The sequence below is a fragment of the Gracilinanus agilis genome, chromosome 1 (genome assembly GCF_016433145.1).
Source record: "Gracilinanus agilis isolate LMUSP501 chromosome 1, AgileGrace, whole genome shotgun sequence".
Taxonomy (NCBI): Eukaryota; Metazoa; Chordata; class Mammalia; order Didelphimorphia; family Didelphidae; genus Gracilinanus; species Gracilinanus agilis.
The window spans coordinates 497842080-497861076 of NC_058130.1; the positions used below are offsets into that span (position 1 = coordinate 497842080).

General features: G+C 37.7%; 1 protein-coding gene across 1 annotated transcript in view; it reads left to right on the forward strand.

Annotated features, from left to right (window-relative positions):
• Positions 1 to 594: 594 nt before the first annotated feature.
• Positions 595 to 18997, forward strand: part of SLCO5A1 (solute carrier organic anion transporter family member 5A1) — a 159140-nt gene continuing 140737 nt past the window's right edge. The window contains exon 1 of the mRNA XM_044657972.1: positions 595 to 1591. Coding sequence (XP_044513907.1) covers positions 595 to 1591 — 997 coding nt within the window. The remainder of the gene's footprint in view (positions 1592 to 18997) is intronic.

Below are 18997 nucleotides of genomic sequence, written 5' to 3' on the forward strand. Positions count from 1 at the left end.
CTCCCTCTTCTCTGTCTGTCTGTCTGTCTCTCCCTTGCAGGTTGGAAGTTTTGACTCGGGATTTTTGGGAGCGGAGGCAGGAAGAACCGAGCTACCCTTCCACAGCTTCGCGGGAAAGGAAAGCGGACAAGGAATGCGGACAAGCCGAGAGAACCTTGTTCAGCGGCAGCCGAGTAGCTGGTCTGTCCCATGTCCCAGCACTGCCCTAGCACTTTGCGCCTCTGCGTAACTGCGCTGGGGGCCAGAGGGTTCTCGCTGGTTGCCTTTTGAGAGCGAGAGAGGGAGGGGATGCCCCCGGGGCAGGCAAGGCGCCCCCTGCGAGCTGCTGACAAGAGGTGGTATTCGGTCAGGGCTCATTGGAGGACAGCTGGGGGCATGCGGCCCGGAGCCTGCAGGGCTCCCTCTGAGCCCGGGATGCATTTGGCTTCAGTCTGCTAGTTACTATGACCTGCCCCGCAACTGAGGGTCCCCAGTACCGGTCCCAGGGCACTCCCGCATGGGCCCGGCTTTGGCGCCCCGTGCAAGGTGGCTGAAGAGCTTCAGCAGGGTCCTCGTGTGGGGTCAGTCACTAACTTAATCTGAATTAGATTTACCATGGCTGCGCCCGAGGGCGAGAGCTCAGTGAAGCTGCAGGTGGGAGAGCAGGAGGGAACAGCAGTCCTCCCTGCCCTGGAAGAGGGGAAGCTTGAGACCCGTAGGTCCAAGAGCTTGCCAGTTCTGAACTCCGCCTGCTGGCAGGACCCCAGCCTCCGGAGGGCAGACAGAAGGTATAGCTCCTTTAAGCGACCCAAATCGGTCGTTTGCGGTGTTTCTTGGGGCACCGAGATGAAGCGAGGTGTAGAGCAGGTTCAACTGGGGCCCAGCCTCTCAGCCTCTTCCCGGACTGTGTTTTCCTGCACTCCTTCCACTTCTTCAGGAATGGCCGGTACCTTAGACTGCAACCACGCGGTCACCATCGGCAAAAGCCTATCGGTTTCCTCCACCCAAGGCCTGTCGGTTTCCTCCACTCTAGCTACCCTACACGGTAGAAGATGCCTCCATGTGATTTTGACGGATTCTCGTTGCTTTTTGGTTTGCATGTGCTTTCTAACCTTTATCCAGTCATTGATGGTCTCAGGGTACCTCAGCAGTGTCATCACCACCATCGAGAGGCGCTACAGCTTGAAAAGCTCAGAATCCGGCCTGCTGGTCAGCTGTTTTGACATTGGGAGCCTGGTTGTGGTCGTTTTCATCAGTTACTTCGGAGGCCGGGGCAGGCGGCCTTTGTGGCTTGCAGTGGGTGGACTCTTCATCGCATTGGGGGCCGCCCTGTTTTCTTTACCTCATTTCATCTCTCCACCATACCAGATTCAAGAACTGAACTCCTCAGTTTCCAACGAGGGTTTGTGTTTGAACGGCAACAGCACTGCCAGGGACCTTTTGGAATCATCTGCCTGTTGGAAGGACTCTGCTGGTAATGATCACTCGCTCTATGTAGCTTTATTCATTGGTGCACAGGTTCTCATTGGTATGGGCTCCACTCCTATATATACCTTGGGACCAACCTATTTAGATGACAATGTCAAGAAAGAAAATGCATCATTGTACCTAGGTAAGACATTCTTGTGGTCTTTAATGACATCCAACATAAAAAACATTGACCAAAATTTAAGTTTCAATTTAAGTTTCCTTTTCTTTTTTTTTTAAACGTTTATTAATATTCATTTTTAACATGGTTACATGATTCATGCTCCTACTTTCCCCTTCACCCCCGGCACTCCCCCCACCCATGGCCAACACACATTTCCCCTGGTTTCTTCATGTGTCCTTGATCAAGACCTATTTCCAAATTGTTGGTAGTTGCATTGGTGTGGTAGTTTCGAGTCCACACCCTCAATCATGTCCACCCCGACCCATGCGTTCAAGCAGTTGTTTTTCTTATATGTAGTTTCCTTTTCTTTTAAGAAGCCACCTTTCCTTCTTACTATCATGATTTTTTTTTTTTTTGACTACTTGACTTATTTTGAAAGGCAATGCTTCACTTTTTTTTTTTTTTTGGCGCTACTTTTGGTGCTGTTTTCAGGGAATTATTTTGGAATGATGGTGTGTCATCCTGGGTACAGTAAATAAGTTTTCATGATAATTTTTTCATTCCTCAACCACAGATAACTTTTGGTAAGGATGAAGAGGATAATGAGAATACTGATTGTTTCCCTCTCCAGGTTATGCTCTTTGCTTCTTCTCCCTTTTTTTTTTTTTTTTTTTTTTTTTTTTTTGCATTTTTTTGGGAGAAAATCAAATCAGTTAATTGTGCTACAAAGGAGCTGGTCTAAGGGTCAGGGTGGGAGTGCAGCAGTGAGTTAAACTTTGGATTAATTGTTGCTTTTTAGTTCATCCCTCATAATAGCAGAGACAAGTAACAATTAACTGCAATAAAATTTGCTTTATATACTTACGAAAACTTGTTTATATATATATGTGTGTGTGTGTATATATATATATATGCATATATATATATTTTTTTTACTTTTGTCCCTGGAAAAAAGTCTTGAATGACATATCAAGTTCATGAAGTTACTTGCATTGAAAAACATTAACTTTTTGACAATTGAATTATACTATAATCTTGCCAAGCAATGGCTCTTGGATATTACTTTTCAGCTTCATGGTGCAGCATTCACCCATCCTTTTTCTTTTCTTTTCTTTTCTTTTCTTTTTTTTTTTCTTTTTTTTTTTCTTTTTCTTTTTCTTTTTTTTTTTTTGCTGAGAGAAGAGAGAAATATATAAGGTGATATTACTTGAAGAATGGTGTGAACTCTGGCAGCCAGTGCAACTGGAAGCCCAATTCCAACTTGACATGGTACTGTAGGTATCTATGTCAGCAGTCAACTTCAGAACCTTGGACTCCTATATATGGAAAATTTAGTAAGAGTAGTTGAGGAGGTAAATATACCCAATGATTTTCTGCTGAAGTCTTTTGTTCCTTTCATTGTTATTCTTGTGGAGTGACCAAACCAGGACATTAATTTTAGAAAGTCAAAGGTCTAGCACTCCAGAATATTCATTAGATTTAGTTATTTATGTGTATGAAGGGTCCAAGGTTTTAGAAGTTTCAAAGGCTAGTAATAACCATGCAGATGCGATAGGATTATATGATCTTTTCCCCAGAGCAGAGATAATTATTACCAGAATCTGCTACGGGTAAGGTGTGGGAGTTGTTTAATCATATGAGCAAAAGGACCCCTAGGTTTTATTTTCATTCTCAGAGAAAAGATCTGGGGAATAGTAAGGGAGTGGTGCAGAACAGGTTCACTTGTCCCCTTGCTTGAAACTGCTCTTAAAACAGAAAAAAAAACACTCCAGTCTGTCTTTCAAATATTCCACTGGCATGAATGGAGAACCAGTAGCAATGAAACTCCTTTTTGACAACTGAGAAAATATATCAATATCAAAACAAAAAAGCTCTGGGAGACAGACAACTAACTCTCTCCCCAAACAGCAAGAAAAGTAAATAACAGCCTCTAAAAGATACAGATAGATAAGTATCATCAGGATTTGTTATATATAGTGTCTCAAACAATTGAAGTTTTACCTGAAGTTTACCTTGAAGTTTAGGAAATAGGAAGTAGTTGGCAAGAGTACTTGGCCTGAAGTTAGGTGATTTGGGCTCAAATCACAGTTCCTGAGCAGATGTATGTCCACAAGCAAGTCTTCATAAACTTCAGTTTCCTGATCTATAAAATGAAAATAATAATAATATTAATACCAACTACCTCACAGATTTATTTTGGCAAGAAAAATATTATGAAATCTTAAAGTTAAAGGATAAATGGTAAATCTTAAAATGGGAATACTTATATCAACTTTCAGATATCTTTTTAAAATTGGAATTACAGCCGGGCCTAGAGACAGAACCAATGTTGGTTCTAAGGCAGAAGGCAAGGGATTTTAAAAAATAACAATAATAATAAAATTGGGATCATGGAAGGCAATATATAAGGAAGAAAGTGTGCTTTTTAGTGATATTATATTTGGTCTTGTGGTGGTATCATTTTTTTTTGAGACATTTGGGTAAATTTTGGATTAAACCTTACATTATTTGCCTTTAAGAAACCTATAAAAACTTAGATTCTTATTAAGTAGATATTCTTTGACAGCAGGCACACAAAGTACAGAGAAATCAAAATTTATGCTTGAATATTCAGCAGAGCTGTGAGGCCATGTGCCGGAGGAGGCAGAGCTTTGGGAATGATGTTTGAGACCTTGATCAGAAATGTAATCCTTCTCCAAGCCTTTTAAAAGTGATTTTAAGTGTTACCTCAATGAAAAGTCAGAAATAGGTAGAGATTATAGTAATTGGAGCCAATCTGAATATCAGTAAAGGTTCAGAAGTTACTGATTATGTTTTTGAAATGTCCCTGTTCATATTTGAGGGAAAGTAATTACAGATAAGAAGTCAAGTTTTCTCTACTAAATATTGTGAAGTACTAACTGATCATGTTTTAGCATTCAAAAATGTTCTGAAATTAGGAAAACCCCCCATCTAGATTTAGTATTCATCTTTATATTTTCAAGTGGGGAGAGAAAAGGTGATGCTTTGGGAGAGAGGGAATAACTGAAACAATTATAGGAAAACTAAGACCTAAAGAGAAAAAAGGAGGAAGATTAGGAAAGTTTGTAGGGAAGCTGAGAAAAATAAAGAACGGAGTAGGCAAACTCCTAAACTAAACAGAAAAATTGAAAGCAAATTTGGATTCCCCCCCCCCATATTTTTTAAAATGGGTAAGATAGTAAATGCCACCTTAAAAATATTTTACAGGTGAACTTTAGTGACGAAGTATTATATTGGTCTCACTGACTTCTTTAATTAAGGGTTAATCTCAACTCCTTATATTTTCCAACCCCTCTTTAAATTTTGTCTAAAATAGAATAGTCGACTTTCTTGTCTAAGTATTGATACAGTGAACAAAATTTAACTATTTTTGATGACTGAAGTTCTTATTTGCTTTAGAGTGGTTCTTCTGAACTGTTTCATTCAAATGGACTAGATATGTACAAATTGGGATAAATGTTTAGTGACTTCAGGGAATGAACTCAAAGTTACTACTTAAATAGATCCTTGATGTTAATTTATTAATATATTTTTCTTCTAAAAATTAGATGAGTTTTAAAAAATTGTGAAATCTTGCAAAGACTCATTTTAGTCCCTACTGAGAACTAGTACATGGTCCTCTCTAGTGAGTTGAAATAAGGGCAGCCAGAGAGTGAATAGATAGAAGAAATATTTGGAGATAATGGGAAGAACAGCATAAAGTGACAACAGCTTGGTTTCTCTGCTTCTAAAAACAACACCAGTAGCTTGATCTGTATTAATTAACAGAGATAACTCAATATTTTGAACAATGTTGCTGAAATAATTGTGAGTCTGAGACATACTTGGGACAAGAAATCTGCAAAAGGACAAATCTACTCCTTTCATCTCTCAATAGCAATTGCTCCCTTTGACTATTAATAGGACCAAAATTAACAAATTGGCCACAGAGCTATGACCAAGGGTAGTATCACTGGGGCTTTATACCCAGGGTATAAAGGTATCTAGGTATCTTTCTCCTTTCTGTGGTCTCAGTATCTTGTGGTTGTCCACTCTGTTGGGCTTTTTCCAACTTGTGACTCTCATTCCTTTCCTGTTACCACCTTCCCCAACTGCTAGGCATATATCCTATATTACCTTATCTCCCCTCTCACCTTTCTGCTTCCTCCCTGAGGTTGGTGATCATCAGCCTCTCAACAGGGTCTGGGATTAGATTTGTTGGGAGTCAGACTGCCCCCTCCCCTGATACAAGTACAGTTTGCCAGGATAAATTCTCCTCTCTGTCATCCCCCAACCAACTGAATTATCTTTGCCTACCAGAATTTCTAGTTACAATTTGGGCTAAATATGGCTAATAATAGTACTTCTCAGGTGATTATGTGGATCTAATGAGATAATATTTGTAAAGCACTTAGCACAGTGCCTGGTACATGGTAAGTGCTACATAAATGTTAGCTATTATCACCTCTGTTTTTATAGATAAGGAAATAGGTTGGGTGAAGTGTCCATGGAATCAACCAGAAGGGATCAGAGGAAGGTTTTGAATCCAGGTCTTTACCAAGTTTGGTATGCTTGACAATATATCTTAGGCTGTCTCTTTGTAGAATGCACATTGGACTGCCATTGGCTAACTCTTGACCTTGGAAAGTGTACTTCACCTCCACATTAAGTCCTAGTTTCCTCAGCTATAAAACAAAGAGGTTAGAATAGGTCATCTTTCCTTGTGTGACTAATGAGCCAACTACATGGCCTAATCACTGATGAAGAAGTCTGGCAGAGTTGATTCGAGCAGAAACATGATGCCAGACACTAAAAAGACATTTGTCACTTGGATTTTCTCTTGCTGAAAAGGAGGAAGGTTTAATTTGCTAGCAATGAGTTGGCAACCAGAAATTTCAAGCTCTGAGAAAGTATTTTAGACAGATGTGTATGTGTGTGTTTTTAATGGCTTGCATTCATTTTTATTGTACCTGTGATTCCAATTGGTAAAAAGAGCTTCTGATAAAAAACTTTCTGCTAGTGCAGAATGGTACATTTTCTTCAACTTGGGTTCTTACCTGCTTAGAGCATTGAGAAGTTAAAGAGACTGCTTAGGATCTAACGGCCTGTATGTGTCAATTGCAGGATTTAAACCCGGATCTTCCTGGTTTCAAGAACAATTTCATTAATGCTATGCTATCTTACTTCTCATGCAATAGGATAATCCCTTCTAAATGAGATGCTTATTAAAATATGGTTTTAGCCAGGACAAAATGTGAAGCTAGAAACATATATATATATATATATATATATATATATATATATATGCCAGGCAACAAAACATAGCTATTATAAGACAAAATATTTCTCTCTTTTTTTCCTTTTTTGCATTTGTGGTATAGTGGAAAGAACACTGCTCAATTAGAAGACCATTGCTCTTGTCTAGGTTCTACTTTGTAGATTACTTTGTAATCTTGGGAAATATGCGCTATCTCTCAGCATCTCAGTTTTTTTTCTCTATAAAACCAGAGGACTGAATTAGATCATGAATTCTTAACTTGTGTGTGTGTGTGTGTGTGTGTGTGTGTGTGTGTGTGTGTGTGTGTGTATTTGTTGGATACTTTTGGTTGTCTGGTAAAGGCCAAAGAACTCCTGAACCAGATGATCCTTAAGGGTTCTTCTTGTAAAATTGATATTTACTTTAAAAATAATGTCTTTTTTCTTTTCTTTTGATTTTCTATTATTTCTACAATCACATGCAGAAACAATTTTTTACAATTGTTTTCTGACGTTTTGAGATTCAGATTCTTTCCCTCTTTACTCCGCCCCACCTCCCTAAGGCAATAAATGGTTTATAAAAATTCATTTCTAAAAAAGAAGGAATCAGTTGGCTAGAGTTCTCTATTATAGATTTGAGGAAGGCAGTATGAGTATGATAAAGCTAGGTGATGGATTTCTAGAAGTCACACATGAAAACCATTATTATCTATCTATCTATCATTACTATCTAACTATCATGAGCATATAAGATATATTGTTCCTTCTGATATAAGGTAAGTTTCCAGACTGCAGAGGTTTTTTTTTTTTAAACCCTTACCTTCCATCTTAGATTCAATACTGTATATTGAAAAGTGGCAGAAAAGTGTTAATGGCTAGGCAATGGGGGTCAATTGACTTGCCCAGGCTCATACAGCTAGGAAGTGTCTGAGGCCAGATTTGAACCCAGGACCTTCCATATCTGGACCTGTCTCTCAATCCACTGAGCCACCCAGCTGCCCCCCAGTTGTTGTTTTTTTAAATCTTTGTATCCTCAGCACCATACCTGGCACATTGTAGGAACTTAGTAAACATTAACTGATTGATATTCCATATCTTGGCTTAATAGCATTCATTTTTCCATCCATTCAACAATGCTAAAATATTAAGAGATTATTATAATTGTTTTAAAATTCAAAATGATCAAGGAGTGAACTATATATTCCTTTTTTATGTATTGAGTGTGCCATAGTTTTTCCTAGGAGCTCTATCCTTTTATGTGATAGAATGATAGACATTCCTGAAAGATTGTAATGTGTAAGTCTCGTGTAGGAATCAGGATGTCTAAACTTTGGTTTTGATTCTATGACCCTGGGAAACATGACTTTTCAAGCCTAATGTTAGCTCTCAAGAATAAAGTATGGCAAATCCATCTAGTAGGATAATATCCAGGTAATAGGCCTTCTCCTTATTCTGCTTCTTCTTCTGACTGACCCTGATGTGTACTGAAGTGTAGCTCTGACACCAGTATGAATGATGGTGTGACGTGACCTTTTACAATGGTCATCTGATGCAGCTCTTGGTTCTTCATGTAGCAAAAAAAATCAATTGATGATAAAATCAGACATTGACACTGTTGCCCAATTTTGTCTGCATGGGCAGGTATAGCATTTGTATTCATGATGTACAAATATAGGTGCTCAGAAAATGCTTGGTAAATGAATTGATGAATTTCTATTCTCAGTAGGGTAGACCAACTGGACTCAGAAGTTCCTTCCAACTTTAAGAGGCTGTAACTGAATTATAGAATTTTTAAATGTTTGAAACACCATTGCTTGCATTTGAAAAAAAATCCATTGGTTGTTAAAACTAGAAGGGATTTTACAGATAGTCCTTGACTTTTCATGATTCAGAATTGCTTGACTATATCAATCTGTTAATGGATTTGGTCTTGACATTTAATTCTGGGTAAGGTAGAGGTTTAAGAGGTGCTTTTTCTGAATGAAAGGTTGGAAAGAAGTATTATTCAGGTGATTAGTGCAAGCAGATATTGGACTCTATTATTACTTTTTCAGACTTACTGAATAATTTATAAAATAGGAATAATAATTCTTTTTGTGTAATGTTTTCACATTTGCAGATGACAGATGATCATTGATGTTTGTCTAGAAATATACCTATCTATCTGAAAGTTTTCTTCTTGCCACTTAAATTTCTGTTGCCAGAAGAACTGACCTGAACTGAACTGAAATTACAATGACTTGCCTGTAGGTACAGGTATAGTGCAAGACACCAGCATCTTTGAACAAAATACAAAATCTTCCTGATCCTTTTTTTGTATAATTTTCTGTGAAAAAAATTAGATTTTTTAACTACACACTATTTAAAAACTAGGATTTCCAGTTTGGTTTTATAGTTCTCCAAGTCATCCTTATTATTTTAATAGGTATAATAAAATCCTCAAAACATAGTTTATTTTCATTAAAAATATGCCATGTAGCACTTGTCTTAGGAACAATGATTTGGTATACATATGTTTATGTATGTGCAATGACTACCTTCTCCTACTGGATAATGTTTCCTTTCTTGATTCTCATGACACTGTTCTCTTAGGGTCTGTTTGTTTTTTAGCTTGTCCGACTTTTCTTAGTTTCCTTTGCTAGATCTTCATCCATGCAATGCCTACTAATGGCTCTAAGGCTCTGTCTTGGGCTCTGTTCTCTTGTCTTTCTATTCTTTTGGACTTGGCAAGCTAATTAACTGCTGTGGGTTCAATTATAATCCCTATGTAAATGATGCCTAGACCAACTCATCCACCTTTGGTCTATTTTCTGGGCTCAAATCTCTTGTCATCAGTTGTCTGTTGGACATTTTGAAGTGAATGTCCTCTGAGCAACTGAACCTCAGCATGTCTGAAACAGAAATCATTATATTTCTCCTAAAAACCTCTTCTTTTCTGAACTTTCCTATTTTGGTCGATGATGCAATCATTTTTGTCCAGGTTTACACCCATATTGTTTGTTTCTTAAAATTTTATTTAGAGTATTTTTCCATGGTTGCATGATTATACCCATATTGTTAACCTCAATACCCCAATTTATCATTCTCAGTCAACCCACATAAATCATTTACCAAATCTTGTCACATCTTTCTCCACCATAAATAAGTATTGTGTATGTTCCTTTCTCTCCTCTCACAGTCTCTGCCTTAGTTTAGGACCTCACAACTCTCATCTTGACCTTTGCTATAACCTAATGAGCTTCCCTGTCTCAAGTCTTCCTCATTCCAATCTATTTTTCATATAGCTGCAATAGAGATTATCAATAATATATCTAAAATAATAAAGAGTAGGTCTGACAGTGTCTTCCCTTCTCTAAAATCTCCTTTGGCTCCCTATTCTAGGATCAAATATATAATCTCCTTTGTTTGGAGATTAAATTTAAATTAAATTTAAAACTTTTTATAACCTGGCTCCTTCCTAACATTCTAGTCTACTATTCTAATACTCCTCCCCATGTACGCTACACGCCAGTCATCTTGGCTCATTACTGTTTCACATGTACAGTGCTCCATACTCCAATCTCTTTACCTTGGCACTGACTGTCCCAAATACCTGCCATGTTCTCTCTTCATGTTCCTGATTTAGAGTCTCTGTTTTTCTTTGAGACTCAGCTCAAATTGCACCTTCTTCAGAAAGTCTTTGCTAGTCCCCGCAAATGCTAGTGTCTATGCCTCTAAGGTTACCTTTCATCAGCTCTGTATGTGAATACCCACATGTTTGTGATTTCATTGATGGAGGGAGCTATTCTCCTTCTACCAATGCAGATGAGCACTGGATCCACAAATTATAGTCTTACAGCTGTCTGGGGGCCACTTCGAGGTTAAGTGACTCATATAGTCATTATGTGTGTGCAATGGGTAGGACTTGGAACCTGCATCAGAACTCTGTCTTCTATGCTATCCTGCTTCTCTTTTAGGAGATTAATATTCGTTTAAAAGTTGCTAATAATACCAGTTCCCCCTTTTTACAGGATTTCCCCTTCCAGATACATATATTGTTATTTTTTGCTTAGATTCTGTAGGTACTCTTTGGAGGCTGATTTAATAAGTCTAGAAAAAGTTGGGAATTTCCAAATAAGTGAACAAATACTCCACAGGAATCTTTTTCTTCTCTCTTTTTGCTTCTCCCACATGAATTTTGGCAAATAATTCTTTAGAATTCAAATCTTCAAGATGTCTCAGTTATGTAGTGATAGTATATAGTATTATGTCTGTTAAAACCTTATAGAGTGCCAATATATACTTTGACATGTACTCACCTCAATCCTAAATTTCGGTATGATTTTTGGATAAATATTCAACTTCTCTGGTTCTCTTTTGCCTCATTTGTAAAGTGATGGGGTTGGATGAGGTGATCTGGAAGGTCCCTTCTAGTTCTAGATCTTTCTAATGTTAATGGGGCAAGCTGTTAGTGATTTTAGAAATTAATATGGATCAGGCCGGAAGTGTAAATGACCCATGTCCTTAGCTTTTATTTTATTTTTTTAAATAGAGTGGTATCTCTGTCTCAAAAACTACATTTAATGACTGCATTGAATGTGGACACTGGTGTACATCTGTTGGGCAGGACCTGAGCCAGTCTGAAAGCAAGACATGTTAGCATCATTAGGTCAGAGACAGCAAACAATGATGTTCTTGGCTGGGCAGTATGAGTAATGTTGAAACTCTCTTCTGGATGGAGTTCCCTCTGAGTGACTGGAATGCTGCATTGATTTCTTTATGCTTCCTTATGCTTACTCAAATGTATTGATGTTTATCAGACAAAGTAAAGATTGTTTACAGAGAGGAGAAAGACCAAGACTTTGGAGGCACAAATGGCTTCCAAATTAGATGATTTTTCTACTGCCTGGAGAAATATGTTAAGAACTTCAGAGTATGGTCAAATGTAATTGCTAAGGAGCACGAGAAAAGAAGTTTAAATAGAATCTATATGCTTATCTAAGAGAGGGGCAACTCATAGATTTCTTTTTTTGTTTTTGTTTTTGTTTTTAATTCTTTCTAGACAAAAATCTCCTGTAAGCCTCTGACAAGGTCTCCCTCTGTGAGTCTACTAGTTTTGTAAGTAAAACTGGCAATCTATAGAGACCTTTGTGACTCAGGGTGGGTGGATGGCTCTTAGGAGACAGTGTGGTATGTAATAAGTGATCCAGAATAAAGATGAGAAGACTTGGGTTTGATTGATTTAATATATATATATATATATATATATATTCTGATCTCAACTTTCTAACTACTTTCCCTACCTCCTGACCCCATAGAACTTTCTCCTGTTACAAAGTACATATAGTTAATTAAAATAAATAAACTCTTGGCCGTATTTGATGATGCATGCCTCATTCCACACCATTAGTCTGCCACTTCCTACCAAAGAGGAAGGCCTCTAAGAGTTGAATCTCAGCTCTACTACTTAGTAGCCATGTCACTGGGGGGAAGTCATTCAACTTTCTTGAGGCACAGTTTCCCAATTTGTAAAATGGGGACAATAATGCTTTCACTTTTAACAGATTTTTTGAGGAAAGTGCTATGGAAATTGTAAAGGCCTCAACAAATAAGAATTGTTATGATTTGTTGGTTTACCCAGATAGCTATTTTTCCTGTCTTTTGCATTGCAAAGGAAAAGGAGGAATATGATTGTTCATAGGCACTGTGAATGCCTCACTTATAGTCCACTGCTTGCCACTTTTCCATTACTGTAAAATTGAGTGCAGGCACCTTGTGGGAGGCAAAGTAGCCAGCAAAGGTGTCTACAGTATTTCTAGGAGCCAATCTTGCAGTAGTATGCAGAAGACATAATAATTATCTTTGTCTAATAATAATGTTGATAATTATCATTTTGTTAACTAGCCTTGATGAGGCATGGCAATGAAATGTTCACTCCAAACTAGTTTTAATTGACTCAAGTGATTTGGTGACCTTTTTTTCCCCCAGTTCCTTCCAGGAGACATGTGTACAATCTGATACATTATTTGTCTTTCCTTCTTTATAGATTACTTGCCTATCCCTTCTTTATATGGCAATCAAAATTTTCACACTTGTTTCATTAGCAATTGGATTTCATCCAAAAATAATTATTTTCCCTCTGTTGTGTTGACAGCTTTCTATATACTTAATGTTAAATGGTTATTACATGTCCTTTAGATGTAATTTATAATCACCAGGGCATAAATTTAGAGCTATCATATTTGAGGGTTTCCATTCCAACTCCCCACCTTTTAGAGATGATGATTAAGCCCAGAAATTTAAATGATATGCCCACATTTACAAAGTTGATAGAAATTGGCAGGGCCAGAAGTCAACTTTAGATCCCTTTGCTTCCAAATACTGCAATCTTTGCTTTCCCCCAAAAGGCTTATACTTGGTTATTGTACATTTTAAAAATTAATCACTTTATTAGTCCTGTATGGTGAGATACTTATTTTCCTACTCTGTGTGAGATATTTATTTTCCTTCTTAACATATGTATGTATGTATATGTATCTTTCTATATAGCTTAAAATTCATACATATGAATTTGCATGTCATACATTTTTGCCAGAGGTAGGAGAGAGTTAATGCTTAGGTTATAAAAAGATTTTGTCTTACAAAAGGATTCACCAGAAGGTTTGTTCAAATGTGGAGCTCTTCTGGTTCAGATGATTCTCATCATACTTAAGCCTAAGGCAGGTGTATATGTTCTTTGTATAGAACAGTCACTCTAAATTTCTGGTTGCCATAAGTTTTCCTTTCTCCCCTATTCCTTTACTTGAGGTTTCTTTTCTCTCCTTCATCTTCTCTTCACTTTGGGTACTGCCTGAAGCCACTACTTGTACCCTCTACTTGGGTGCTAATCAACTTTTCTCTTCTTGTCTTAGTGTTATTTGTGACCCAGCTGGAAATATTGGCTGTGATGTAATGGGAAAAGGAAGAAGCTACTTTGGTATTTTGCTCTTGTCACATGAATGGCACATGTCCCTTCCTAGTATTTCATGTTCTCAGTAATGTCTTATATGACACTTCTCATGAGAAATTATTATTGGCAGCATACCCTGACCTGTGTGGGATTCTTATACATCTTTCCACTGCCCTTTGAATTTTTTGTCATTTTAATTGTTCTGATATTGAGGTAGAACATTAAAGAGAAAGACCTCTCTGATAGGAAACAGTTTGGCATCATGGAAAGCATCATAAAGTTACCCTAATACAATCCAAAATGAATCTTCTCTTACTCAGTCTTTGGACCAAGTTTTGTTTATCTGCAGTACTTTATCAGGATTGACATTTTGATAGAACTCATTCAAAGGATTGGCCCCAAAGTTACCAGGGTCATAGTCTGGGTAGTATGTGGTTTTCATTCACTGTTTTTCTACTTTCAGTGGTTTGTCTAGTTTTTTTTCATATTGCTGTGGAATTCACTGAAGAAACTTTGTAATGTTCTGTGGCTAGATCTAATTAGTATGAAATTCAGGAATAGAAACATTTAGACACTCTACCATCTATAAAGAGGGACTTTCTTTCATTTGAATTGTTATGCAGGATCTCAGTAGTAGTTTCTCTTATCCTCTCCTTTTTATGCTAAGTAGTACAGTGAATAGGTATCTGGGCCTGGAGTCAGGAAGGCCTGAGTCCAAATTTGTACTTAGCTTCTATCAACTCAACTTTCTCAACTGTAAATTGAGGATCAAATGAGATAATATTTGTGAAGCACAATACTTGATGTTTAGAATAAAGACTTAGTAAATGTTTATTCTCTTCCTCCTTTCCCATCTAAGAGGTTCAGTCCTCCTCTTTAGGAATTCCCTACTAAAGGGATTCCTGAGAGTCCCAGAGAAGAGTTTTTTTTTCCTACAAAATATAAATTAATTTAATTTTTCTCTTTTATAGCATCTATATACAAGTACTTATCATATGAGTGTAAAAGATGGGATGGGGATAGGTGGAGAAAAGAGAATAGTAGAGAGACCTTTTACTGTTTCCTCTTTATTTACATTCTTTAAAAGGTTTATAATTTCATTGCTATAGATACTTTACCTTACATCAGACAATGCATAACTTCACACATTATTCAGACTATTTTTTATGAATTATTTTGGAAAGAAAAATTAATCTGGGGTGCCTTGCCAATATTGGGCACCTAGTAAATGTTTGTTGAATGAAATTGAATTAGACCGGTAGCTAACCTTCCTGTTGAAATTAAGAATAACAAAAAAGAAATTTAGAAAATCATGAGATTTGTCCTAGTAATTAAATAGAAGAATAACCTTGTAAAAGGGCAGGGAAGCAGGAGTACCAGGAGTTTCTGGTGACCCTGTTGAAACAATTCCAGCCATCTTCATCTCAGTCATCACCCATACTTGCATTGCCTGGAGCCTTTGGTTCAGGTCATAGGAAAGGGAGGAACCAATTTATTCTGCTAAGAAGGCCTCACCTCCCATTTAGCCACTTTGCTCTCCTCACTGTCTGCTGCAATCCCTGCCCAAGGCCAAAGACATTTATCCCCAGTGGGTGAAAGAGGAATTCTTGCTCTTTTTGCACGGGGTTGTAGGTTCTTTTCCCCCTTTTCCCCCACAAGGCTGAGTTTCCCTATATGACCCATGCTGGAAATGTAGCAGCCACTCATGTACTTAGTCCCAAACTGATCAGCACAAAAGTTTTAAACTATTCAGTTTATCCAGGGTAGGTGGTTTGCTCCTTTTAGGCAGCCTAGTGGGCCTCTGCTCCTAGAGGTTTATCATGTTATTTGCAGAAACCCAAATGGCTTTTGCTACTGCAATTCATAACTCCTGAATTCAAGCAACCACACAGCCTTAGCCTTAGACTGGGGACTACAAATGTGGACCACCATTCCTTGGCTAGAGCTTGCAATTCTGAGTGTATTTTGTCATAGAAATGTTACTAAATGTTGTGGTTAGGTTCTATACAATGCTGGATAGATTTGATGAGTTAAAAAGAGTTTTGTGGGTTGATCTGAGAAATGATCATGTATAACATTGCTTTCCCTGTGTAAACTGGGGACTACTTTATACATACATACATACATACATACATACATACATACATACATACATAATATACCATTATTTGATCCACAAATGTTTAATGTTCATGGGACTTTTCAGTTATGCATATCTATTACATAGATTGACATATGGCACTATAATTTGAGGTTTTCCTCAATTACTAAAAAACCAGACTTATTCTCCATCCTTTTAAATTTGTCTTTCCCTCTTTTATTTGGTATCATCTGTGATTCTAATTCGATGGCTCTTCATGTTGTCACTAGTAAAGTTTACTACCAATCAAGTGACTTTTGTAAGGATGGGACAAAAGGAGCCAGAAGAAGGCACTTGGTGACAGTTACTGACAATTGAGAGGAGAGAGGTTTCTGGGAGAGTCTCCAGAGAAGAGAGGGAGAGGAGAGGTCTTTGGGCGGAGGACTGGGAAGAGAGAGAGAGGAGGAGGACAACCCAGTTCAGATCCAGTCCTGAGGGCTTCCTGAGGATCTTTCTTTTGGAAATTGAAACCATGATTCCCTGATCAAAGCCATTCCATCGCATCTCACCCATCGAGACTTCAACCAGTGAGCAAGCTAAGTTTTTGGACTCCATTTTGGGAGCAATCTCTTAGTCTTCTTCTCCCATTACCCAACCTTGCTGAGAGACCCTTTTTCAGTCAAACCTTACAATTATAGAAAAGGATAGAAATAGAAAAACAGAAGGAAAAGGAGCAAGGGGAGAAGCTTGGGTGAGGGAACCACTAGGGATCCCACCCATGTGATGGACCCCATAGCAATAGCGAAGAGGGCACTCTCAAATCCTTCTTGCCCTTCACTCCTTTCCCCAATCCCTGAATTGTGAATAATAAAAGCCATTCATTAATCACATAGCCTTCCAGAGTGCCTGAGAGACAACGAGGGAGAGGGGAACCACAGCTTTGTCTGCCTGCCTCCATCTTGAAGCCAGACCCCCTGCTGTGAAATTAAGAATTAGGGGGAGGTTTGTGTGAACCCCATCCTTATCCAGAATTGGATTGGGGTACCACATACCTTGTCTTATAGGGAAGCCTCACCCCCAACTCCTGTGGGGTGGCACGACCAGGTCACCCAGTTTCAAGGTGATAGCCCCTTAAAGTCTTCCAGTGTATATTTGGTCCCAGGGAAGAGCTGGAAGAGAGACTCACCTCATAGACTTTCTCTCTCTCTCTCCCCCGCTTCTATCAAACATTGGTTACTGGCTCTCATTATTATTATACTTTCCATGAAACTTTTCCTACCTCTCAAATGTTATTTATTCGTCATTATTCTGTTTTAATTTCCTCCTACTTATTTATAGGAGTTTTTTGACTGTTCCATGGTGTGAAGTATTATGCCTGTTAATTTAGTAATTCAACCCCTCTCCCTAAAAAGAATTTTTTGTCTCATGGAATTTGTGTTTTAGGAAAAAATGACTAGACTTTTTATTGTTTGCCATTCTATTATCATCCATTTATAATTTTTATTTTGCCTTTTTTGAATTATCTTGATCAATTTATTTAAACATTTATTAAATTGATATTACATATAGGAATAATGTTTTATACACAAACATAAATGAAAGAGGGCAGACCTGTTCCCTCCTTCCCCCTGTTCAATTGTCATTGGGTCCCCCTGCCCAAACTTCACAACTAAATGTCATATGAATTTAAGCTTCTCTGGTAGAATAAAATCATTTGCTGGCAGAGACCAGGCTCTTTTTGTGTTTGTATACACATTGTCTAGCACAGTGTCTTGTCTATTGTAGGTACTTAATATATATTTTTGAAATGAGATTTTATTTAAGAGAAATATGGAGTCCAGGAAGCTTTATGTTAACTTCCTCTCCATCAGCCTTGCCTATTTTGTAACAAAGGAAACCTTAGCCCTTTATAACTCTAATGCGCCTATCTTGTAACAATTTGTAGAATAGCTCTCATTGTTGGGTTCTTATTAGACTATATGTTTTATGAAAATAGGGATAGTATCCTATCTAAACTTTGTACCTTCCCTAGTGATTAGTGAAGCACTTTGTACAAGGAAACAATGTTGAATGAATGAATGAATAAATACGAATAAATACGTAGAATAGATTTATTGTATTAATTATATCTCTTCCCTTTTTGCTCAGGTAAGATTAGATTCATCTTTCCAAGCTTATGGAATATTACTCTCCTCATACATTCTTTGTTCTTGCTCAATGGCCGTCTTGTCCTTCATCTTTTATCTCTGTGCCTAGTGCCACCATTATAGGCTTCCCAGAATTTACTCCCCCCTTAGATATGATTCTTAAATTTTCAGTTTCTTACAAAGTCCCGTTTAAGCACCATATATTTTTAGCCCTTTCCAAATCTCTTAAGAAGCCAGCCTTCAAAAGTTTATCTCTTTTTTATGTTGTATATTTTGCATACTCTATATTATAATATAGGGCTGTGAAGTGGTACAGTAGAGTGCTGGGCCTGGAGTCAGGAAGTTGAGTCTTCCTGAGTTCAAATATGACCTCAGACACTTACTAGCTATGTGACCCTGGGCAAGTCACTCAATCCCATTTGCCATGGTTTCCTCTTCTCTAAAATGAATTGGAGAAGGTATGGCAAAGTACTTTGATAAATTTGCCAAGAAAACCTCAAGTGGGGTAACAGTCAGATATCACTGAAAAATGATTGAACAGTGTGGGATCCATATTTCTGAGAGGGTTTTCTTTAAAAATATTATTATGAGAGGGCAGCTAGTGGTTGTATATGATGACGTCAATTAGATTGTGAGCTCCTTGAGGGCAGAGACTGGCTTTTTCATTATTGTATATCTAGTACTTTGGAGAGTGTTTGGCACATGATAGGTTCTTAATAAATATTTATTGACTCAGTATTATGAACAACTCAAGTTTAAAATGTGTATGTACTTAATTAATTTGGTAGTTCCAACACTGCATTGCTTGTCTTTATCCTCTTCTGAACTTATTTCTGTCTTCTTCTGTACATGATCTTAATGTACCACTGATAGGCTTATCTTTCCTTTTTTAAATTTTCATTTAGTGATCTCTATCCTTCACCTATAAACATTCCCCTAAAAAGAAGTCCACCCTTGTAACAAGTAAATACAGGCAGACAAAACAAATCCAAATAGTGACTGAATCTGAAAATGTA